Source organism: Cystoisospora suis, assembly GCF_002600585.1.
Source record: "Cystoisospora suis strain Wien I chromosome Unknown contig_186, whole genome shotgun sequence".
In the NCBI taxonomy this organism is placed as follows: domain Eukaryota; phylum Apicomplexa; class Conoidasida; order Eucoccidiorida; family Sarcocystidae; genus Cystoisospora; species Cystoisospora suis.
Window position 1 is genome coordinate 241222 of NW_027152988.1, and position 23554 is coordinate 264775.

The 23554-nt window shown below is 50.3% G+C and overlaps 4 protein-coding genes across 4 annotated transcripts; 1 reads left to right on the plus strand and 3 right to left on the minus strand.

Moving 5' to 3' along the window:
• Window positions 1–989: 989 nt before the first annotated feature.
• On the minus strand, window positions 990–3610 carry CSUI_000490 (atp binding). The gene is made up of 3 exons (XM_068060724.1): window positions 2174–3610; window positions 1845–1961; window positions 990–1584 (listed from the first exon to the last, which is right to left on the minus strand). The coding sequence occupies exons 1-3, from the start codon at window positions 3239–3241 to the stop codon at window positions 1192–1194; spliced, it is 1578 nt and encodes a 525-aa protein (XP_067927316.1). The 5' UTR covers window positions 3242–3610; the 3' UTR covers window positions 990–1191.
• Window positions 3611–3816: 206 nt separating this feature from the next.
• On the plus strand, window positions 3817–11094 carry CSUI_000491 (thioesterase thiol ester dehydrase-isomerase). Its single transcript, XM_068060725.1, has one exon. It carries the CDS (start codon window positions 7747–7749, stop codon window positions 9142–9144), a length of 1398 nt encoding a protein of 465 aa, XP_067927317.1. The 5' UTR covers window positions 3817–7746; the 3' UTR covers window positions 9145–11094.
• On the minus strand, window positions 10347–18603 carry CSUI_000492 (ubiquitin fusion degradation protein ufd1ap). The gene is made up of 7 exons (XM_068060726.1): window positions 15892–18603; window positions 15185–15290; window positions 14294–14361; window positions 13223–13677; window positions 12434–12551; window positions 11447–11558; window positions 10347–11038 (listed from the first exon to the last, which is right to left on the minus strand). Exons 1-7 carry the CDS (start codon window positions 17005–17007, stop codon window positions 10896–10898), a joined length of 2118 nt encoding a protein of 705 aa, XP_067927318.1. The 5' UTR covers window positions 17008–18603; the 3' UTR covers window positions 10347–10895.
• Window positions 18604–19772: 1169 nt separating this feature from the next.
• CSUI_000493 (notch domain-containing protein) lies at window positions 19773–23520 on the minus strand. Its single transcript, XM_068060727.1, has 3 exons — window positions 22601–23520; window positions 21992–22092; window positions 19773–21357 (listed from the first exon to the last, which is right to left on the minus strand). Exons 1-3 carry the CDS (start codon window positions 22662–22664, stop codon window positions 20137–20139), a joined length of 1386 nt encoding a protein of 461 aa, XP_067927319.1. The 5' UTR covers window positions 22665–23520; the 3' UTR covers window positions 19773–20136.
• Between the last annotated feature and the right edge of the window lie 34 nt (window positions 23521–23554).

A 23554-nucleotide genomic window follows, 5' to 3' on the forward strand; every position in this document is an offset into this window, starting at 1 on the left:
CCTTCTTGCGACGTGCAAAGACGCGGTAGTGCTACCGGAGAACGATCACGTAAGGCCGCTAGCCCAACCCAAACAGCAGACCAAACCCAGAGCTCTTAGGAGATCCTTGGTTGTAATTGCCGTGCAGATTTCTCACAATTTTTGAACCCGTCGCGCGCGTGAAAGCAGAGCGGAATTGCATCACTCCGCAACAGGCATGCACACGACTTGCATGCTCTTTTACGTAGAGGAGGGCTTCGTCGGCGACCATCGGTCAGCCTGCCGGAACCTGTCGGAAGCGCAACCGCGTCTTCTCACTAACCAGTAACCGTGTTTTTGTAGCGGACGGCCACGCGCGATGGGTGAAAGGCTGCGCCACTTTCGGTTTTTGAGTGACCCGGTGGACGCGTACAGCCAAGACTGCTCGAGATGTTCAGTGGCGTACCCTGATCTTTCGGGTCGTTCAGATGAACCACATTGAGCTTCTCCGTACGTCAGGCAAATGTAGAGCCGTTCAGCCTGGAACTCACTGAACTAGTCCCCTGTACCCGCGTTGCATTGGCGACACACCCCGCCTTACGATGGCGCCTCTATCAGTTCTGACGCTGCCACGTGAGCACACACCACCACAGTCAGCTAGGTGGCTGCAGACGACGTGGGCCGCCTGCTAGTGACAAGCTAGTACCTCGTGCAACACAGTATTTTCCGCAGAATTCTTCATCCCCGCGCCATCCAACCCACGACAGCGTATGTCTACTTCACACTCTCAGCGACCGGCGTAACTGCGTGCTGTGAACAGAGCTACCGAAGCATGTGATTCCGATTGGACGTTGTGCTGCAACTGAACAACTGCAAGCAAACTCCGTGTCCAGTCCGTCTCTCCACTCCGCTCGTGAGTCCACCGGGCAGTCTGAAAAGTCAAAAGTTGGGAAAAAGCATCTTACTTCTTTACGAACCGAATCTCTTCGATCAGAGCCGCAAAATATCTGCAGAACGCGGACCCTGCCTCACGCGGGCCTAGACTCCAGCCGACAGACTCAACTGCCAGCGTGTGGCTTTTATGTCATGCTGCTACTAACTAACAAAATCTCCGCAACCATTTCGCCAGAAACTCCTGGATACGATTTTCTTCTTTTAGAACTTGGGCCCGCTGCCGACCCCCCCCAACACTCTTTACTTGAATCTCCGGTCTACCTTTCTTCTTGCTCTTTATTATGCGCCACCTTGCACAAGCTGGGGAGAATTGACGGGTGCGGCCCCGGCGCCGACACCTCCGCTTTCGGTTGATTTCACCTGTTCCGTTTTTTTCTCTGTCTCCCCTCCTAATGCCGACGAGCGTGTGGCCGTTTTTCCGATGTCTCCTCGGGGTGCTTCTTTCCTGTGTTTGCTCTGTGAAGATGAAGAAGAGGCAGCGGCGAGCCCGGCTGCAACTGAGGCTGCACCTGCGGCGGGATCGTAATCTCTCTTGAATCTGTCGAGTTGCTGCTGTACTGACTCTTGTGCCCGTGCTTCTTTTGTTTTTTTCTGTTGTTCCAGAAATGGCAAAAACTCCGTCTCGTATTCCTCTCGGCACCTCTCCAGCTGCCGCAACATGTCGCTCATTCCCTGCGTAGTGAAGAATAATACACAGACAAAGAGATTGTCCGACATCGGCCTACGAAAAACTGCTCACGGAGACGCATCCACCACTAAGACAAGCATCTTTACAAAAACTCTGTTGCGCCAAAGAATATGCAAACACGCGCCGTGAGTGCCAGATCGGATGTAGCTACATAGAAAGTCTTTGAAATATATTTTAAGAAAAAGATCGCAGAATGGAAAAATCAGATCACTCAACACTCCACTGCTGTGAGGTTTTCACTTACCAAGCCCGTTGTCGAAGACACTCCGACAGTCTGAATGACGCGGTAAAACTCTACAAGCATTAGAGCACTTGATCTGCTCAAACTTGCCAGGTAGCTCTCATCCGTGAGCAAAGCTTCCTGTGAAAGAGGACAAACACTCGAAAACAGACTGGATTCAGAGAGGTTTCGATGGTGGCATTCCTCCCTGAGCCATTCCCTTCAACTTCCTTCCATCAATATGCCTACGTGTAGTTACGTCAGTCCTTATCAAGTCTACACACCTAGACGTATGCATACAGGAGGAAGGTAACAACACCCTGTATCTTTGCTTTGTCGCGTATATAATTTACCTGGAATGCATCGTAGTCGGTCATCCACTCCTGGCATAGAGCGTGGCTGGTGACGTCGATTTTGTTGAAGCATCCGATGAAAGGAAGCTTCGCCTTATATAAGACACTACAGGCATATAGCATATTGCTCATGAGTGTTATCGGTCTCGTACACCGCGGGGTATCGAGGATATAACATACGCATGTAGGAACTGTAGCACTTAAACTCTCAAGGATGATAGTCCCACTTGCAGACCACGTGAAAACTTCAATCTGTCCTGGAGTATCGAGAAGAATGATATCATGGGTTGTCTTCCTCTTTTCTAAGAGACTGAGGACGTCCCCAAATTTCGTTGCAAACAAATTGAGGGACGTCAAGATTGCTCCATTGGGCCCCAAATGATAATGTTGCATGACTTTCTTGTAGTCGACAGTATCACGGATGTCGATATTGGCATCGTAGTCTAGTGTAACGACAGCTGGGTCCAAGTTGATAGTATACACTCGTTTTCCTCGCCCCATTAAACACCGCTGCAACCCCCCTACGAATGTACTTTTTCCACTCCCGGCCATTCCTATAATGACTACAGCAAGTGCAGGTGGAGTTTTTCCTGGAACCTTGCCGGATGACGATGGGGAAGAAGCACAGGAGTCTTCAGGACAAGACGGCGAGGAAGTCTCATTGTCGTGGACATCCGGAGCGCCTGGCGGTAACGCAGGGGCAGGGTTACCACAGTCCGTTGTAGAAGGCCCAGCAGGCGCGGGATGAGAAACAGCACAAACTACAGCACGAGGAGTAGAGGAAGATACAGCAGCGGGAGATGAAACCTTACAATGCTGAGAAGCTGGAGAAGACGATGAAGTCACGGAAAAGGACGGGGATGACATTTCAGATGGTGTCTCCTCGCCACGAATGAGTAGTTGTGCACGTTTACCTGCATCCACCTCATTTGGGGCTTCGCGCTTGTCCGTCGGCATAGAGATATGACTACCTTCTGTCACGGTACAGCCCGTCTCTATGTCCGCGGCTGACCAGGTGCTAGCAACCCCGGAGGATTCGAGTGACATACCCGTCCGCCCAGTCTCCATTTCTGTTAGCTTTCGGTAGATCAGCAAGAGATGTGGGGAAGCTCGTGGATGAGGAGTCTCAAGTTGATTTGGTACCGAGTGAGTTTTCCAGTAGATCCCGCGCTCCGGCCTTCACCTTCACGGACACGACACTACTGCGGCTCAAAAAGACACACATGGAAACAGAATGGCCAAAAAAAACAGGACCACGAGGCGACAATATACAGGAAAACAGCAAGACGACTGAAGACTCGCTCTGTTGACGCGAGTCAAGAAGCGTGGCAAACGGGCACCCCAGACTCGACTGAAGCACATCACTCACAGCAAACGAAGCCCCACGTGAAAGGTTTGCTCGCCGGGGTTTGGATTTGGAAACTTCAAAACGTAGGAAGAAAAGAAGTTCAGTCTTCTTTCTCCCCGGCAATCGCGAGTTTGCTGCTCGAGGCGGCCAAAAAGGGCTTTGCATGCACGGGTTGGGAGAGTGGACGGACCAAAACCTGTCCCTACACACTTCCCGACTCCTCATCGAGGCGTGAGGTTGCTGGTCGAAAACCTTTTTCCTTCCCTTCTCCAAAAGACTCACCCGAAAAGCGTAACTTGTTAAGCAGAGAGTCAACATGCAAATGTACCAATGAAAACCAAGGCTGTCGACCCAACATCGGCGGCACGCCCTTCCCTATCAAGCAAGCCCCGTAACTTTTCTTGGTCGGCCTCTGCCCTGCTTTCGCGAGATCACTTAGTCGAACCAAACTTCTTAGACTGTGTATTCGACGTGGAAGTGTGCCACGACGTTCTTATCCTCTATGCGCCTCTTGTCGAAGCGCGAATCGAGTTAGGGCCTGCCGCCGCCCGTCCACTCCCCCTTCCACATCAGGATGAGGTGCCTTCGCACCCTAGGGGCAGTATGTATGGTGACAAACGCCAGCATGCCTGCCGTAATGCCGCCTCCCCAGCACCTGTGGGCAGACCGGCAGCTACAGTCAGGTCTGCCTGGTAGTCTGCGCTCGTCTCTCGGTGGCGGGTTAGCAGGATCGTTATCTGCCGCATCGCTAACAGGTGCGTCTCCACACCTCTGTGTAAGTGTAGCGACGACATCGGCCGCTGAAGCAAGCAAGGTCGCCTCAAATGTGGTTTTCTGAGGTTTCGAGCTCCGGACCCACCTCTCTCTCCCCAGGTTCAGTTCGCCTTGCAGAGTGCTCCGATCTGGCGCTCCTCCGCCGTGAGAGTAGTCCGCGCGCGGTTCCGTACGTTGGCCTTGGCGTTCACATCTACGTCGGCAGCACACCTGTAGCTGTGTGCATCGTATGAACCGGTCGAGCACTGACCAAGCTCGCTTTGTGTGCGTCTTGGTTTCTTCCCAGCGGGCTACTTGAACAGGGCCGAGGAGGCGAGTTGTTCCGGTACGGATTCTTCCGCCGAAATGCAGCAGCTTCAGCAAAATAGAGGGTGCCCGGAGTTCGCAAGACCTTCAGGGTCTGCGGGTACGGGTCTTGAGACGCGGGCTATGCAGGGCAAGTCTGTGTCCGTGCGTGGATGGTTGGGGATGAAAAGGCGAAGCTTGATGGTCGCGTGCCTGTGCGCTTTCATCTGCGCCTTTTGCCTGACCCAAGCTGCTCTCAGGGTAGTCGCTAGTGCATCTAAGGAGTCTGACGCTTCCGATACAGTAGAGCGGCGCTTAGCTTCAGTTGAACCTGAAAAGCCTTCGCCACCGGACCCTCTTGTCGATGGGAGTGTCAACCTCTCGGAAATTAAAACTGTTCCGAGCTGGTGTCGATCGTTTTTCAGACGTTTCATGTATGTCCGCATGCCGTTGGGAGGTGTTATAGATCCAGAAAAGATCAGAACCGGAAGGACACCATGGAAGCCTAGAGAACCAGGGAGAGGAATGAGAGGTCGATCTTCCCCTGTCGAAGAAGGCGGGGAGTCCCGACTTCACCGTGTTGTGAGTACGTCTACGGTAGCGAGTGATGATGAAACTTGCGGGAAAGACGAGGGGTACAGGCATCTCCTCCATGAGATTCTGACGGAGCATGGAGATATTTCAGATTTCCAGTACTTCGTCAGCGATGATGAGATTCAGCCGTCGGATGAACAGGTACAGAATCCTCACATGGTCGTCATGTGTCGCATCGGTCGTAAAACCTGTGCTCACAAGGGCGTGGTCCACGGTGGCTTCACAGCTGCACTGCTGGATAACTCTGTGAGTTATTTGGCTCATCTTCTCTTCAAGAGGGCGGCGACGAAGAGTCTCAATGTGAAGTATTTTCGCCCGCTTCTTGCTCAGGCCTTCACTCTTGTTGATGTCGAAATTGAGAGCGTAGATAGAGAAGCGGGGACCGCAGTGGTGGTCGGGACTGTGTATACGGAAATACCGGAGAAGCTCAAAAAGCGCAATGCCCCGAAGAGTGAGAAGCCAAAGCCAAAAGCCGGCAAGAATCTGCCTGAAGGCGTCTGGGCCGTGGCGGTTGGCAGGGCGGTCATGGTAGATGTAACCGATAAGTGGACTGAGTTCTAGCTGCTGTCCGCAGTCTGGGGGACCTTATGTTTTTGTTCGATTGCTCGTATGATTCCGCGCGTCTGAGTGCCGCTGTAGAGGCGTAGCAGGGCCGTTAATGTGGCATGGGAGTGTGCACGCGAGCACATCTAGTAGGGAAACGTCTGACTGGCGTGTACGACGTGACGTATCACGTGTGATCTCCAGTGGTTGATCAATTGCCTTACAGGTGGAGTGACAATGCGCAGATGTCATGTGCCGTCTTGTGCGAATGCAGTTGTTTTTGTTTTCGTGTTCTCACCGAAGAGGAGAAACTGGAGGGGGGGGTCTGGAAACTAGCGTTATGAATAGCAGGCGCAGGGAGAGCTGGCGATTTGTGCAACCAGTGGGCGTGAAGCCATTTTGCGGTGAACTGGCATAGTCGAAACCTGACTGTACACAGCTACCCTCGGCACTGCCAGGCAGCTCCGCCTTCCTTCTGGCAGAGACCGCTAAGAACTTTTTGGGTCCTGCCAGCCTGGCAGCTGTGTAACGTCTGGATGAGCACTGTTTACGCCTGCTATGTGTGGGTAATACTTGGCTGTTCCTGGTCGGCCCGGTAGGCGGGCGCGTTCACTTGCTAGGGAAATAAGGCAGCACGGGACGGGCTCTGATGTTACGTCAGTCACAGCCGTGGTCATGCACCAAGCTGTAAGCAGGCACAGTTCAGCAACGCGGCGCTTTGCCCGGTAGTTCGCGAGGCGCGAAGGGTTGCCAAGGTAGCGTCTACTGACCGAGAGTACGTGGGGAGCGCTACTGCAGGGCAGAGGAGAGGGCGTAGGCGGGACCCCGTATACCCCCGCAAGGCCCCTGTGTGTCGGCTGGATCCCACTGGACGCAGGGGTGACTGAAAATGGTTGACCTGAGCAGTTAAGAGAGTTTTGGGGAAAGGAAGAGAGTGGGGGGTGGAGCGAGTAGTGGGATTTCCGTTGCCGAAGTAACCTGGGAAATCCTTGTAGACAAGTGCAAAGAGGGTGCGCCGGGACCAGCAACAAAAGGCACCGAAGCATTCGTGACAGGGCACAGGCCGGCTAGCATATTCTTTTTCATGCTTGTTCTCTTCTTTTCTTTCTTCTTTGCCATTCTCTCCCGATTCATCTCTTCTTTGGAGGCTACTCTCATTACTGTCCACATGCAGACCATTTGTTAAGTCTTCTCTCTGTTCTCCTTCTTCTTTCTTTACGTATATCTTGCAGGTTCTTCCTCGCATGTCTCTGTGCACAAGGCCGAGACTGTTAAGGTATGCAACCCTCCTAACTAACATCACGAAAGTGTATTTCAGGACATTGTCTGTGCGGTCCCGCTGGAAAATGTGGAAAAGATCCGGCCCCAGGAGAGGCATCACCATAACATGGCTGCCAAACAACAAGGCAATGAGATCAGGGAGAGCAATCGGCCTCTCCCGCCCACTGCTTGTGAAGGCAATGAGGTATACTTCTTTTACGACAGACAGTATACGCGAGCCCACTCCCGTTGGAGCAGCGCGGAATCGAGAAACTGGTAGGCGCAGCAGTATTTCGTGAGACACACCACGCGCTGATCTCCTCCTCGTGAGCGGTGCACCGTCACAACGCGAGGGTCGGGAGATCAAGAGACGGGGGCCACTCACTTGATCTGGTCGAAGAGAGCATCGCCGGGAGGCGCTGGCCGGCATTGTTGTAGATGGTCTCAGGGTTGGTCAAAAAAGAGCAACTCCCGCCAGGCGTACCACACCTTTATGCACTGGTGCAACGGAATCACGGGAGAGTGATCTGCTGTGCGGGGGGTACGGGCACAAGCTTTGCGGAGCTAAAGCGGGAGAGACTGTGAGGTGGCTAAGATTTGTGACTAGGTTGTCTCTCTAATAAAAGCTTCTTTCGTAGTTTAGTGACAAGCTTCGTAACAGACTACTGCCACGGCGCTAGGTCCCTACATTTGTCCGGCGTGATTTACCCGGTTGTTGCTGGTTTCATCGACCTCCTCGCCTTCTCGTCTGTGACGGGTGCTCTCGCTAATGTTCTCTTCAACTGTAATTGCAACTTTTCCCGCGCGAAGTCGCCTTTCGAAGCAAGAGGCACTGCGCTGTCCGCATATCCGTCGATTACTTTCCGCGCCGTTTTCTAGCTTGTCTCGTTTGCCGAGACGGTACATGGCGGCCCCGGGATCTCCGACCGACATCCAGGCCTGCAGACAACCTAACTTACTCGCTAAGAATGACAGCGTTCCCGAGGGTGCTTGCGCTTCCTCAACGTGTCCTCCCTCTCTTGGTTCTTCACCTCTGCCTTCCCCCATGTCGTCATCCGCGTCTCACGGTCCTCTCATAGACGGGACGGTCCTCCTTTCGTCACTAACGTCCGTCCCGTCATGGTGTCAAGCTTTTTTCACCCGTGACAGATATAGGCGTTTGGCGGTGAAGGGGGTTCTGGATTTGTCGAAGAGGCGAGACTCAGGAGACACGACGTCCAAGCCTCAACATGGCGGGGATGAATGTCGTAGCGCACCGGAGGGAGCAGAAGAGTCCCTCTCTCCAGAGGGTGTTTCCGGGAACCAGTCCAGGGACACAACAGCCACAACCAATTCTAAAAGCTCGCCCTTGTGCCACGCAACTCCCGGTAACGCACGCGGTAGCTCTGTTTCGTTGAGTAGTGTGTGTACTGCCAGCAGTGTTGAGGATGGACGTGTAGAGAAAGGAGCAAAGAAAGAGTGCAGCGGGAACGAAGAAGAAGGTTACGGGCATTTGCTGCATGACCTGTTGCGTGCTTATGGAGGTGTAAAAGACCTGCAGTATTTCGTTAGTGACGAGAGTGGGGCTGAGGAACGTTCTTCCAAAGAGGCGCATGTAAAGGGTGACGTTTCGCCGTCACAGTTTCCTTCATCACTCAAAGTGTCGCACGATTTCGCTTCCAGTGAAGAACAACATGGCCGGGTTTCATCCGTTTCGGGCAAAAGAATCCCTCAGATGATAGTCCTGTGTCACGTAGGCAGAAATGTGTGCGGACATAAAGGTGTAGCGCATGGTGGTTTTACCGCCACAATCATGGACAATTCCCTAGGGTACGCCTCACACTTCATCTTTTCACGTGCAGCGACTAAGAGTCTGGAAGTAAAGTTCATCCGGCCTCTACTAGCAGACTCTCTGATTCTAGTTGACGTGTCAGTAGAGAGCGTGGACTACACTGTTGGGACGTGCACAGTTGTCGGCAAAATTTATGCCTTGAAGCCTGGAGCGCATTCAACACAATCGACTAGCGGAGTGCCAAGTAAGAGTGAAGAAAAAAAAGAGAGTAGTGGTCCTGGAGCGGTGTCAACAAAGGCAGGCGCGACGGCGGTCCTCCCTCCAGGCGTCTGGGTTGTAGCTACGGGAAAGGCTGTTATGGTAGACGTTACTGAGAAGTGGAAGGACATCAAATAGTGATTCTTAATCGGAAGTTGTGTCAAGCTGTCTGGTTGGCTGTCAGGAAAAGGGAAAGCTGTTCATCTGAACGCGTGAAACACAAATAGCTGAAACAGTAAGAATGTTATGACGGATGGTTCTCGTGTTGCGAGGTCTCCTGTTAGGACTGAACTGAGGACGTTTCTGTCCGTGAGCTTTTATCGCAGCTTCCTCCAAGCATTCAAACATGTTGCTCGTATGTATATGTCCCCATGCATATCGTTGCATGAATGTATGCGCTCGCGGGGTAATCATAGTGTGTGAGTGAGCTCTCTCTCAGACTTCCTTAGTCTTCAATAGTCATGAGATGTTCTCCGTGCAAAATTTTCTTCTCGCGGACACAGTGGTTTGGGCCCGTGATTTCATGGATCCGCAAAAGTTGGTTGTATATATGCATATCAGCAATATGCATGTCTGAACAAGGTGGGCGATCTCAAAGCTCCCCTGAGTCATTGCACATGGGGTGTTGATAATGTCTACTTTGCCCGCATGGTGTTGAAGTTCCCGTATTCGTGGTACAGAGCGAGTGTTGTGACTGGGGCGTCATGAAAAGCAGGAGGCAAAGAATTTTCTTTCTTTTTCTAAAAGTGGTCAGTGGGACAATGAATGGTGGCAGCTGCCTATCTGTCCCTCCGGGAGGGGTCACGAAGAGGGAGAGAGAGATCTGACATTTCTAGTAGTAGTATCATCGTGCTACTCTCTTCCTACTGTGTTCGTACTCGGATGATGACTTGTAAAAGTGACTTCTTTCAGTGTGAATTCACTGGGTGATTTCGTCCACCCATTTTTCGCACTTGACCTTGTCCTTTGTCGTCACTGTCACTCGTACCTAGTTGCTCGACAGATAGGTAGATAAGCCAGACAAGTCATCAGCATTAGTGACCGACTGTCGCATTGGAAAGCACGGCTATAGACGATGAGTGCTGTAACCGCTAGTGCAAGCAAGAGACATCGTTGAATGAAGAGAGTTGTCGCTTTGTTGGTAATACCACCACAGGTTTCATGTACAGTGTCCTGGAAAAAAAAGTCACAACCCGAGAAGACAACTCGACGGACTCGTCAGTCATCTATTCGAAAGTTGATTGAAAGCCGGAGACACAACATGCACAAGGAGACCTACAGGGAGGGTTTGCCTGGGGAGTTATGCCTCCAGGAATCAAGCCCAGTAGTCAAAAAACAAGTCGGGAGACCAAACGGTCTGTTTTGTGTAGATTAGATAGACATCCTAATGGGAAACTTCTTAAGAGTCGCGACCAAGAGTGAGGCGAAGAAACAAACAAAACGCGCTGAACGAAGGGAAGGAAAAGAAACAGCAGGTTTTTTGTGACTGGACTGAAGCGACAACACAGAAAAAGAGCTTTTCCAAGACAGAACAGGACCTGTCCTGTGTCCGACGATTTCCTCCTGAATTCATTCTCATTGTCTCTCGCTGTTGCTTCTCTTGGAGAAGTCATGAAGCCTCCTCTTGGAGAAATCATGAAGCCTCCACCCGCACTCGGACAAGAAGCGATGGTGGTGTGCTGAGTGTTATTGAGCGTTAGAAGATGTATTTTCCCCTCGTTTGGTTTCATCAACTAGCACTTCAATCTGCTTTCTGGACCTTCCCGCTACTTGAACCGTCATCCCCCTTGTCGCCGTACTGACGTTCTCCATCCTTACTTCCCGTACTCTATCTGTCCACTTCTGTTTTCCCTTCGACCCTCTCCTCCTAGAGGCCTTCTTGCATTTCTTCATCTTGGTTTATTGTCGAAAGAACTCGGTTGTTCTTGTGCATCTTCTTCTACGGCAGGGATCAAGCTCGTGGCGACATCGCTGTCTTGTACAGAGACATGATCGGTCTCTTGCTTAGTATCTCCATCATTCTCTCCGTTTTCTTCGTAACAAGTAATGCACCAAAGAAAGACGACACATCCAAGAAAAAAAAGAGACATCTCATTCTATATCTTTTTGTAAAACCAAAAAATCGTACCTATTGTCTGTCTCTCAGACAAGCTGTATACATCACCTATTGTATTTGCATACTGCAGGACCTCTGATGTGAAAGCCTATCGTCAATTGAAAGGCTCAGACATCCGAGGCTGTTCGAACGTACACGCCGGATGCTCTACACAATGCACGTATATGCTCATAGGGTAAGGCGTTTCTTGAGACGAACTGAGATTCTTTGTTTTTCTCATTCAAGACAGAAGCAGTCTTATCATCTCTTTCCTTTATGCAAAAAGGAACCAAGGTAGGGGCCTCGAGAGAGATGCAACGGGGCATACATGTCTTTCAGCCGTACCTGCGGAGACGTCAACGACACGTAGATGGAAGATCTTGTTGTCTACCCTAATAGGGATTTCTGTCCCTGTGGATAAACTTGAATAGTGGCGAAGCTCATCTTCTAAGATTTTCTGAGAGACGAACCAAAAAGAAGAACATCGCAGACAATGTGAAGGAAACAGACACCTTAGAAGAAAGAAGATAAGCGATCTAGTGAAGATTACACCCTCCACTTCTATCTTGCCTCTCAGTGTGCGAACCACACACATACAGACTAGGTTTTTCTCACCCCCTAGGACTACTACCGATCGCAGCTTTGGAAACAAGACGAGAAATTCCAGTGTTATGCAAGTGTGATGCCGTATGTGATAGGGTATATCGCCTGCGTATATACACAGTCTCTCCTCATGTGACTGTGAAGTACGGACGGCATCTAGAGTTTGATACGTGTAACAGATAGAGAGAGGCACCAGGGTGAGGGCCACATACATATCCGTCCATTCCTTGAGCATGAGCGCGATGACGGACACACCAAAACTCCTTCCGTTTTTCACAAGGGAGACAGGCAAGATCACTGAGAGACGCTTGACAGAGAAGAGGAAGGTGAAATCTAAGAGGGTAAGAGGGAAAAAGAAATGAACTGGCACGGAGAAGCACAGATATACATATACATCTACACCTACGCAGACTTGTGATCCATCCATATACTTTAGAAAAGGTAAATACAGACAGGTCGATAACTATAGGTATGCCTGGAGACACGGAGATACAGATAGACGAGAGAGATGGGCAGATACAAGGTAGAGATACACGAGAGATAGAGACGTATAGATGGGTTGGAGATAAGGAGATACATATCGACGAAGAGATAGAGATGTAGAAGAATACAGCTAGAGAAATACTAGAGAGATAGAGACAGACAGGAGACAGATAACAGATACATACGAGAGTAAATTGATATGAAAGCGTCGAAAAGAATAAGGAGGTCCCATGCTAACGAAGATACCTGGACATTCTGATGAGTATCTCCAAGATACTCTGTGAAAGATTTCGAAAGAGGCTGAAGAGAGACGTGAGCTGCAAGTGGAAGACGTGCCCATTTACATGCAACGACGGAGAGAGGTCTGGGGAGAGACAAAAAAAAAGAAAGGAAGGAAAGAAACTCTTGCAGTGTATATTCTCTGCATGCGGGAAGAAAGAAAGAGATTTCTTTCTTTCTGAATGAACTGGCAGAACACAGATAAAGAATCTCTCTGTTTTTTCCGTGTTATGAGAAGACGTTCCGTAAGACAGGAGAGAGATCTCTTGATCGCGGTGTACGTTCACTGGAGGGCATGGATAGGCAGTAAAGACGAGATGTCTTCTTCAATCTCACTCCCCCCTAAGAATTGAAGAGGAGGAAGATGTATGTCAGTGCGCCGTCCCATATCTAAGGGCGGCTTAACAGTTGTGTCTCTACGTATATCATATACTGAGTGTAGACTGATAAACTTATTCTCCATATATCTATAGACACGGAAAGAGTAGGCATGGAGAAGTATCTACCTCTGTTTCTTGAACTCTCGCCCAACAGCTATACATGAGAGAAAGAAGCAAAGAAACTTAGTGTCTATTTAACTACATCTATCTACATATATACGTAGACCTCTGACCTAAACATGTATGAGTAGCTACATATATATGCGTGTCTATCTATCCCGGTGAGGGAGATAGAGATTGATCTCTCGCAAAACGAAAAGAACTGACAGAAAAGCAAGAAGAGAGTATGAAAGTGTTTCGAGTGAGGCTTTATTACTTGAGCTTCAGATCTTTCATCATCCAAGGAGGAAGAAAAAGAAAATTCCGTGGAGCAGAGAAGTCTAAGACACTTAAAGAGATTCGCCGAGGAGGCTTAACCTTCTCTCTCCTCTCTCTTCCTTTCTCAGAAGCGTCACCTTTCACAAGTCTTTCTTTCGATAATAACTTCATGTCTTCTTCTTCTCTGTCTTCTTTATCTGTGTCCGTGTCTTCCTTCTTCATCACAAACCTTCCAGAAGAAGCGCCGGTGTCTATACACTTGACACCTTTCCTCTTTCTCCCCTTGACCTCCTCGTCCCTCTCCCCTGTCTCCTTCATATCATTATCGCCATTGTCATCGTTTTCTTCGTCTTCTTCGCAGAAAAAAGAATCTTCTAAATCTCCATCGAAAGGTGGACTGTGAACCTTCTCAATAAGAAACTGCCAAGGAGCTTCCCATCGTTTCTCGAGCAACTCAAGAAAGAGAGGAGGGGAAGAAAGAAGAACATTCAGGAGTCAGACAAACAAAGAAAATACAAATGATAGTTGTAAATGGTGCTCACATGTCTTGAATTGAGAAGATGCAGTACACAGCATTGACAGAGGAGAGGAGGAGCGAAGACGGAAGACAGATGAAATACAGAACAAACGCGAAGAGAGAAAGTCGTCTGTACACCGACGCACGCAGAGGGAGACGGAGACAATAGGCCAAAGCCGGGGAGAGGGCTTTGTCTCTTCTCCCCTCTCTCTGTTATGATACACATGGGTCCCCTCTTCTTCTTTCATGTGTAACGGCACCAGAAAATCTCCACCATAACGATGATAGAATTTGTCGTCGACGTGAAGTCTTTCTATGAATCTTTGTATGAGATGAGTATGGATACATCTCCCCCTATAGATATACACGCATAGCTGTAGTGTGTAGATACATGGACAGATAAAAAAGTGTAGAAGACAGATAATGAGATAGAAAGAAGTATTCTGAAGCCAGTCAAGTTGAAGTAGAAAGGACTGCTTGTTTTGCTGTGACCTCTTGTGTAGTCTTCGTATAGTCTTTGAGGATGCGATGAGCAGATAAGGAAAGACTTACAAGGTGAAGAACTTCTTTAGGAAAAGATGCTTTGTCTCCTTCCATGATATGATCATGAGAGAAATGCTCTGGCAACCCAGCAAAAGAAGAAAAGTGAACAACTGCCTATCTATTGGTCGACAAACGGGTATAGATGAGACAGGTACACCTGCCTCTAGTGCACAGTACTCGTAAGTCTTTCTCTCGATGTTCACTCATATGCTGAGGGGACTACAAAAAAGAGGGTGACTGTTCTCTCTGTCCACCCATACATACACATGTTGAAGATAGACAGACAGATAGGTCTAAGAAAGATAGATAGGTAGATAGAGAGAGGGATAGATAGATAGCTTAAAGATAGGTAGATAAATAGACAGACTGAAGATGGATAGACGGTACTGGTAGAGAGAGGTTGAGCAAGACGAGGAGAGAAGTCACGAGGAGTACAGTAATGAGATTTTTGTCCCACTCATCCCTACTAGAGAAAATAGTACCCGCGCCAGATGGTAAAATCTGGTCGGCGAAAGAATGACAGAAACAGTCCCTTTTACGCATCATCCCAGGAAAAAGAGAAGAAGCTGTAGAAGAGAGACGAGCAGTCTCTCCTTTCTACGTTTGGATTTAGACAGCATTTCTGATTAGGAGAGTCAACCTTGAGAAAAACTAACGCAGAACAGACGAAACCGAAGTAGTAGGCCCTCCATCTAGCTAACGCGTAAACAGAAGAGATAGAAACAGGGAATCTGTCTGAATCAAAAGAAGAAGCATAGAGTGAGTCCACTTAACCGTGTTCAACTACTCGATCTATCTGTCTTTTCCAAGAAATCACGAAAAAAGAGAGAGACCGAATCAACCCATCTATCTACCAGGGGTTGTAGTAGTCTTTCTTTAGACAGGACCTTAGCAGCCTACCAGCTGAAGGATTGAGATGAAAGGTAAGAGGAAGAACAAGATACAAGCGATCTGTATTTCCTTGCTCTCTCAGTAAGATATTCAGATCCTCGATTTGTTGCTCTACCTGTACACATAAGCACAAATCAAGAAAACGGCGAACTCTCTCTCCTTCGAAGGGACGTCTTGATACTCCAGAGGAGAGAGGGTGAAGACGCAAGGAGAAGACTCGGTCACTCAAAGTCCAGAAGAAGAGAAAGAAGAAGAAAAACTCAACGCACAGCAGGCATTTCTTACTCTCTCTTTCTATCTCCTGTCTTCTCAGGTGTCTTCTGTTGACGCGGAGAGAAGACGACAGAGAGGAAACGACGGAAGAAGGCAGAGCAAGGACGAGAGTGAAAGGAGCTATCGGAATGAAGGATGGTATCGATCATCCGTACGAGTCCTAGCAGTCGACGATGAGGAGTACATTTCTCGGCAAGAGCAGAAAATAAGGAACTCATAAAATATCTTCCATCCCCCTCTATACTCTGTGTAAAAACATAAGAAGTGTAAAGAACAAAGTAGTATGACATATACGACTAGGAGCGCATACATACGCAGGTATACTGTCATCTAAATGTGTCCGGGTGCGCAGGTATGTAGGTATGTATTGGATGATGGGCTGGCTATTTGGAAAACGACACAGAACATGAGACAGGACAAGAAACGGAGAAGAGCATTTCTACCTGAGATCGGAGAAGAACGTCTTTGAAAAAAGAAGAAACAGACGAAGAGCTTCCAGCACTCTTTCGATGCTTCTTTCCATGGCTTCCCCTATGGCGGTGTGAGACTCCTCCACTCGCACTCTCTACTTCTTCTTCTCTCCTTCTTGGTTGTCCTCTTCCTCCTCCTCCCCTCCAGTGATTACTTTGCAATCTCTCGGCTAGGAGAATTCCACGTGTATCATCTTTCTCTTCATGCAGTCTTCTTTTAGCAAGGACAGAATCTCGTTTTCCTTCGTCTTTCTTTTGTGAGGAAAACAAAGAAGTGCACTGATCTTCTTCTTCTTGAAAAGAAGAAAAACCCGCTGTGAGAGAGAGAGAAGGCCTTATTCTTCTCTCGTTCTCACCCAAGGAGATCTTCTTCTCTTCTTCCTTCGTCTTCTCCTCGGTCTCGCCTATCAAAGAGAATCGATTTCGACAAGGAGACACCGGGAAAGGAGAAGACGAACGATGTCGATTGCTGGGCTTCTTTCTAATCTTTCTGTCGAAAGGAGAGATTGTTGCCAGAGGAAGAAGATGTTTTGCAGATGGAATCTGTGAAAAAGAATCTTTTCCATTCAGAAAACGTTTTTCTTCCCTGAAAGAAAGATAAAGAGTAGGATGATGAGCAGAAGAAGAAGAAGGACGAGGCTCAAAAACTACGGGAGAAGGTCGATAATGTCTGAGGAGGTGAGACGAAAAAGAAGAAGTTCCACGGGAAGAGAAGTCATGAGAAGATTGGAGAGAAGGAAAGGTAGAGCTCTGGGAAGAAAAAGAAGAAGAGGAAGAGACAGATAAAGCCTGGACAATGACAGGTAATCCTGATGGATACAAGTAAGTTACAGGATAGAGGCCGCTGGTTGGGGTTAGTGCTAAGATGATGTTTTGCAGAGGTGAAGAAGATGGCGATGAAAGAAAGAAGAGAAAGAGGAAGGAAAGGGGAACCAAGGAATGGAGAGAATGGGTAGAGACAGAAGCGGTAAGAATCGTAGTAGGGAGAACACGAAGAGTGCTTGAGAACCTTCTCCCTTCAGAAGGGTGTTCTCTCTTCTTCTTTAGTGGAAGAAGACAAGAAGAGAGGCTCCTCTTTTTGTCCTTCATTTTTTTTCTGTTCTTCTCTCTGCCTTAAAACGGCCAGAAGAAACAAGATAAGGAGACACGGCTTCTTACCAGGCCAAGTTTCGTAGAACACCTTCCTCTCAGGAGAAGCTCGAAACATCTCTAACCACAGCGAAACAAGAGGAAGAAAACGGAGAGAAGAAGGAAGTTCTCCTCTGTTTCCGAGGAACAATAGAATTCCCTACTTTCATTATCATCATCGTCGTCTGTTTACATCTTCCTGATAGTACATCCTCCTGGATGCCTCTTGCGCCTTCTTGTCCTCTTCCATCCTGTCAGCTCTCGAGATATGAAGCCAGAATACTAAGAAGAGGAACGACAAAGACCAAGAAACAGAGAGCGAAACATGTGTGCCCCTCTAGAGTGTAAAGACTCGGCGCTGATTCATATAAAGTGGGAAGTGAAGGCAGAGAAGCATGCAGAAGGAGAAGGTAACACAGGAGACAGAGAGCTGTCTGAATTGTGAAGGAAGAGGGACAGTCGGAAGTTCATGAAAGGAGACGTGTGATCGTGAAGTTTTCCCGGTTGCTTCCCTGGTGCGCGGAGTTCAATTACAAATCAAAGAAGCATTTCTATGATTCCTATGATCGGAAGAAGTGGAGTGAGATATCTCTTGTGCCTTTTCGCCTTGTTGGGAAAAGACAAGAATGAGGCTGAGAGGGAGAGGAAGGGTGGCGGCCGGAGCAAAATAGTAACGGTGAAGCGAAATCATTCACTTGAGAGTTTCTACAAAGGAGAGACGAAACAGAAGCAGTGTGTGTGCCCACTTTTCCTCCGACTCTTTTATGCCCGGCGGCGGATGTGATGAAGTGAATGAAGGGAAAAGATGAAGGAGTTTGAAGTATCCAGCAGTAGAGATAGTAGGCGGAGGTAGTTCATTACTGCGAAGAGTCTTTCCACCTTCCCAAGGCGGGAGAGTGTGACCAGAGAAAGGGGAAGGGTTCAAGGCTCTCCGAGCGCGCAAGAGAAACCGCTGGACATCCGGCAAGACGACGGACAGGATGACAAGGAAGCATAATACGGTAAAATGGAACTGGTGTACCCAAGTACGATGCAGAGCGTCTCCCCTTGAAAGAGGAGAGGTTTGCTGGTCGCTAAGAAGAAAAGTTTGGAACACGAGCTCAGTAAAGCTTAGGCCGCGCCAAGGGGGGTTCGAGAGGAAGGGTGGGAGGGGACATGTCAGAAGACATCGAGACGAACCGACCTAGCTGCTGGTCACTACTCAGTCCAGAGAACCACGTTAACAGCCTCGGGGACAACAAAGATGCGCTTTTTTTTCATCTACAAGAAGCGGGAAAGGCGACAACTAAACATAGAGGGATTTCACTCCCTTGTCCTTCCCTGTCCGCTCGGCAGAATGAACCCTGCATGCGCAAGCGAAGGTGGAGACACGCACATCTGCATGGAATCGATTCACCGGGGGTCTCCAGCGGAGAAGTAAAGAAAAGTCAAAAGGTACCTAAAAGAGATATTTGTCGCTCCTCTCGCTCCAGGAGCTTGCTCAACAAAGAAGCTTTCTCACGCACAGTAGCAAACGTGAATTGTCTAAAGCAGCATCCAAGTCCGGCAGAGAGAGACGGGCAAACGCACAAAAAGAAGATGAAGAGACACGTGCGTGCTTGGGCGTTTTTCTCGGAGGCCACAGAAACTTCGCTTACGGGTCTGACTATGTTTCTAGAGCACGGACGTCTTCGTCTTTCTCAAGAGCAATAGGTGCCGAGGGAACCTTCGCTATCGTTGTTGCACGGTGCACACTGTCCTCCTAAAGCGGGAGGCAACAGCGTCATATGCACCATACTGAAAACAGGGTCAGCAAAGGGTGTCCTTCAGCTGCACGTTGGCCTTCTTGTGAGCAACTTCGGCAACAGCCAGGGAAGTCGAGGGAAGGAGTGACAGCAGTTCGCCACTGCGTTGTGTGGGAGTCTCTTTGGTAAAAACTCCTTTCCATTCTTTCAGCTCCGCAGGGCACCCTGTCTTCAAAAGAAGGCGGCCTTCCTGCTACAAAAGCCACTAGTCACGGAGAGATGGTTCTCACTCCACTAGGGGAGCGTAGTAGTCGCCCCCCGACAGTACACGAAAACTTCTTATGGGCAACCTGGAGAACTAACTTGACTTGCAACTTGGAACCCCAGTTCTCTTTTACAAAATCCGAGTGGCGCGGGGCTGGAAAAAAGGGTCTTCGGGAGCGGCCAATAGCCTCAGGCTCTCATCGTCTTAAATCTTGTCAAAAAAGAACATTCCCTGGGTGGCGGCCCATCTGGTCTCAAACAGCAGCTGCCACCGGCGCGCACGCGCCCTGGTGAGAACTCCGACCACAAGGAGCCGATTGGGACTGGTCGCATGTGTGGAGAGTACCTCCTCTTAGTCTCTCACGGCAGCGAAGCCCAGTCAAAACACATAGCTTCCTTGATGTTGCTGCCTTTCGCACTGCCTTCGGATCTCGAGTGGTATTGTTATACTGTGGGCCAGCGCCTAAAGTGAGCCTGGGTAGTGAGGCAGTTCGACCTTAGTGTGGCTACCTTGGCCTATGTGCATTGTTTCCTCACAGCTACGATCGTAGACGTGTCAACAGTGGGTCAAGAATTCATCGCGGCCGCGTCTCGCCACCACGTATCTCTGTGGCCTCAGGCCACAGGGATACGTGGACCAGCGAATGGTGGCACAGCGCCGATACATAAGCCGTGCAGCGGACGACGTTCTGGGAAGCTTTGTTGCGATGGACAGTGTCCCTGCGATACGCACTCATCACAGAAGGGGCGACAAGAGCAAAGTCCAGGAAAGCAGACTTTTCCCGCACCGGACCGCACCGAACGAGACGGACGCACACACCACACCGGGGTGGCTGGGGCCCTTCGGACGCAGCAGGGAACGCACCCGGGCGTTCGACGACGAGGCACACACGTGTGGCTCTGCAGCTGTGCAGGACGCATTTCTTCGCTGTTTGTGACTCATTGGATCGCTACTACCGTCTTCTTGTCTTCGGGGCAAGACTGCCGGGACTCTTTTCATCACGTGTTGGACGTACGAGTTTTGCGGCTACCGCTGCGGCATATCATCTGTCCCCACGGCTGCGGGTACCATTGTTATGGCCGCTTCAGCTGATCGCCACTCTCATGCAGAACTTCCCTTAAGCCTTCTGTCTGGTCGGGGTGCCTCTTCTTCCTCTTTCTGACTGTCTTCCTCTTTCTTCGTTGCCTCCTGGGGCGCGGGCTTGTCTTTCTTAGAGAAGTTTGGACCGACACCCTCTTCAGCAAGACGCTTCGCAAGCGGAGTGCCCCTGCAGTCGCCGCCATCCCACTCACTCTCTTCGTTATAACAGTTTTCATCGCAATTACCATCACCGATAAACTCTTTGGCACAGAACTGGTAGACATACGGCTTAGCGTCGTAGTCAACTGCTATTACAGCAGTGATGCCGTTGCAATCTCCATTGTCGTAACCGCAGTCCTTGTTATTGCAAGATGGATCACAGACGCCATTGCCGACCATCCAAGTGCGGCATCCTTCCGTGCAACTGTCGCAGTCACCTTTGTCGTTGTGGCATGCTGGCACGTCGCACTCTTTGTCGCATTTCCCGTCCCCGAGCCAGACATGAGGGCATTCTGTGTCGCACATCTGCTTGCAGTCAAAGCCGTCGAACTGGCATTCGTACGTGTTACACTCCGGGTTACAGATGCCGTTTCCAAGCTTTCCTTTAAGGCAGTCACAAGCACCTAGCTGGAGCTCGCTGGTGAGCAGAGTATCGACTGCTGCATCGGGGTCCTCAGACCCAGCGGCGTGCTCCATTCTTTTCTGCAGCTCGTGGGCGCTTGGCAAATTCCGGTCCTGCCAGTCCTTGCAGTCACCGCCATCCCAGCCGCACTCCTCTTTGTAACATTCCACATCACACTGGCCATCCCCCGGCCAACCTGGGCGGCATTCACCACCGCACCAGCCTTCGCAGTCAGGGCCGTCATACCCACACTCAGCAACATTACATTCACTGTCGCACCACCCGTCGCCAACCCAGTCCTCCAAGCACTCAGCGGGGCACTCGGGAAAGTGTTCACGGAGGGCATCATGAGGGAGCGGAGGCTCTGCTTGGGGGTTCACATCACGTGGATACACGAGCTCCTGACCCTTTCTGGCTGTGTGCCACTGGCTCACATCTGACTCGAGAAGTCCGGAACGTGCGGGCTTAGGAGGCGAAGGGGTCTTCGCGTCGGAGGTGTCGGGCGTTTCTTCTTCTGAGGGTGGTGACTCAGGCGGGTCCGCAACTGCCGGTTCAGTCTTTCTTGGGCTTTCCTTGTCCTCCGTAGCAGGACCCTTGCCGATGACTCCAACCGCGTCTTCCTGGGGCGACAACACAGCACGCCCTAGTATGAGTTAAGAAGCCGCTCCAACGCATGACGCATCCGTCAGCCAACCGCAGCCTTTGCCAACACTTAACTCTTCTGAGAGGCGCTGCAAAGTCGTAGCCCTTGTCGACGCCGCCCCGACCAAAGGCGAGCCCGGGTGGAGTACACACGCACACTCTCTCTGGTGTCCCTAAGTGGAACCGACGTCTGATCGAGGCGTGCCTCCCGGGATAGAACGAAGAGTCAGCGAAATTTTGTCGGAAACGCCTGCCTCGCATATGTCTCCGCTGCCTTAAGCTTTCGCTTTTTTTTGCATGCTTCATCGCTGCCTGTACGGGGACGTGAGTGAAAATTACTTTCCGGGAATTCACACTCTGGGAGGGGATCTTTCCAGGCTGCCAGAAAAGAAAGCCTGCACTAGCGCCAGCAAAGTATATCCCTGACAGATGAACCCTAAAACCAAAGGCGACCCTGAAGCCAGCAATATTCCCGTGTTAGAGCTGGAAGGAAAGGCTTGCGTGACTTCGAGTGAAGATGCTAGAAAGAGGTGCCGTCGGTACGGTTCATCTCTCCGTAGGTGCAGAAGGCTGCTAAAAGTGCCATGGTCATTTTATTCGTGGATGACTTACGGCTGGACCCTTTGCTGAAGCCTGCGCCGCCTGTGCAGCTGCGGCCGTTAACTGTGCGCCATCTTCGCCTCCTGCTCTCCCGGGTTTCGTTGGCTGAGCAGCTGAGCACCACGGCACCCATGCACGCGAAGTTCTGACTCGACAAGACTACGCCATCCACTACGTCACAATCCAAGTGGCTTAGATCACAACAGCCCCGTGACAGAGCAGGTCACTTTGGGAATGAGTCCTAGCAGATCGTGGCGCATCAATCAGCCAAACAGAAAGGAAAACGGCGAACACGGACAGAAGAGTCAGGCCCGCCAAATTTAGTCTCTTCTTCATCCGGAACGTCGCAACGAGCTAGTTGTTAGCCTGAACACCTCTCACGTTTCGTCAGTTGCTTCTGAAATAAAGGCCTCCCCATCATGGATCTAGTAGACTGGGGTGAGTAGGGCACGCTAGGCAATGCTGGCGGGCTAATCGTGTCTCGCCCGGTGTAACAGTCGTAGTAGGGCGTTGCATTCGAACGGGCTGGTCATTTGCGAATCAAGCCGCTACAGACTAGGGCCCCCAGCTGTGACTCGAAGAGAGAGCGGCACGAGAACTTCGCACGGGAAGTAGTCTTACCGGCAAACACTGCAATTCCGCAGAACAGGCCAACAACAATCAGGAGTCGTCGTTGGATCGCCATGGCGAAACTTATGGTCCTCTAGAGAATGAAGCGACGAAAAGATAAACCGCGAGAGTGGCACCAATCACTGCGACCGACAGCTTGTAGAGCTTAGTCAGTTCCTGCATTCGCAACAACTAAGATACGTGTTACAGCGTCCACGTCCAGCTGACGGTCCTCAAAACAGCAACATGGATGAGCGCCGGGGCCTCTTAAGTTTCATCATCGAACGACGAGGGGAAACAGCCGAAAACAGCTTCTTGCCCTGCTACAACCGAGGGGCAAAGGTACCTTTTACGTCCTGCGGGTAAAGACCGAGCTTTCTACCTGTTGTCAGTGAGTGACACGGGTGAGCATATGTATGCAGAGACGATGTCTACAACACGGTGTTAAGAACACGTAACAGCACAAGATTTTCTCTACTGGAAAGAATAGAACACACAGAATATACCATCTTGTCGCGACGCTTTACCACGGGCAGTAGTCGGAAGATCACACCGCGATCCGTATTCTCACCGCTGTTGCCGTCGGACCGCTTACCGTAGCAGCAGCCTAGGGTCGCCTTGCCAGTGAACGACGTCACCTTGATGTGAGCTTCCCCTAGTCAAAAACAACCCGGCGGAGATCCGAACAGCTCTCCATCTGAGCGAGCTTGTGTTTCCGCTGCTCCCTTCACAACAACCTTCAGCTATTGGAGTTATTTCCTTGGGAAGAGAGGACGGCAATGACACACGCCGCCCATGGCCAGGGAGGGTGGGCAAAAGGCGAGGAGGTCTACCCAAACGACGCAGTTCCCTGAATGCAGATGTGCTCGTTTGAGCCAGTCAAGCGGATCTGACACGCTGTATGGTTTCTGTTGGCCGGAGCAAGAGCTTGCAGAACCACAGTCTCCGGAGATAGGCTGGAACAGC

Excerpts from the sequence above, each read along its gene's own strand:
- CSUI_000493 (XM_068060727.1), bottom strand. The coding sequence starts at position 22,664 with ATGGCGATCCAACGACGACTCCTGATTGTTGTTGGCCTGTTCTGCGGA. Across the intron at positions 22,093-22,600 it reads CGGAATTGCAGTGTTTGCCG|CTGCTCAGCCAACGAAACCC; the intron begins GTAAGACTACTT and ends CGTGGTGCTCAG. Across the intron at positions 21,358-21,991 it reads CTTCAGCAAAGGGTCCAGCC|GAAGACGCGGTTGGAGTCAT; the intron begins GTAAGTCATCCA and ends TTGTCGCCCCAG.
- CSUI_000492 (XM_068060726.1), bottom strand. The coding sequence starts at position 17,007 with ATGAAGGACAAAAAGAGGAGCCTCTCTTCTTGTCTTCTTCCACTAAAG. Across the intron at positions 11,559-12,433 it reads ATACTCATCAGAATGTCCAG|AAAATCTTAGAAGATGAGCT; the intron begins GTATCTTCGTTA and ends TTCGTCTCTCAG. Across the intron at positions 11,039-11,446 it reads TGTCGTTGACGTCTCCGCAG|AAAACGGAGAGAATGATGGA; the intron begins GTACGGCTGAAA and ends CTTGTTACGAAG.
- CSUI_000490 (XM_068060724.1), bottom strand. The coding sequence starts at position 3,241 with ATGGAGACTGGGCGGACGGGTATGTCACTCGAATCCTCCGGGGTTGCT. Across the intron at positions 1,962-2,173 it reads CCGACTACGATGCATTCCAG|GAAGCTTTGCTCACGGATGA; the intron begins GTAAATTATATA and ends CCTCTTTCACAG. Across the intron at positions 1,585-1,844 it reads TGTCTTCGACAACGGGCTTG|GGAATGAGCGACATGTTGCG; the intron begins GTAAGTGAAAAC and ends TTCACTACGCAG.
- CSUI_000491 (XM_068060725.1), top strand. The coding sequence starts at position 7,747 with ATGTTCTCTTCAACTGTAATTGCAACTTTTCCCGCGCGAAGTCGCCTT.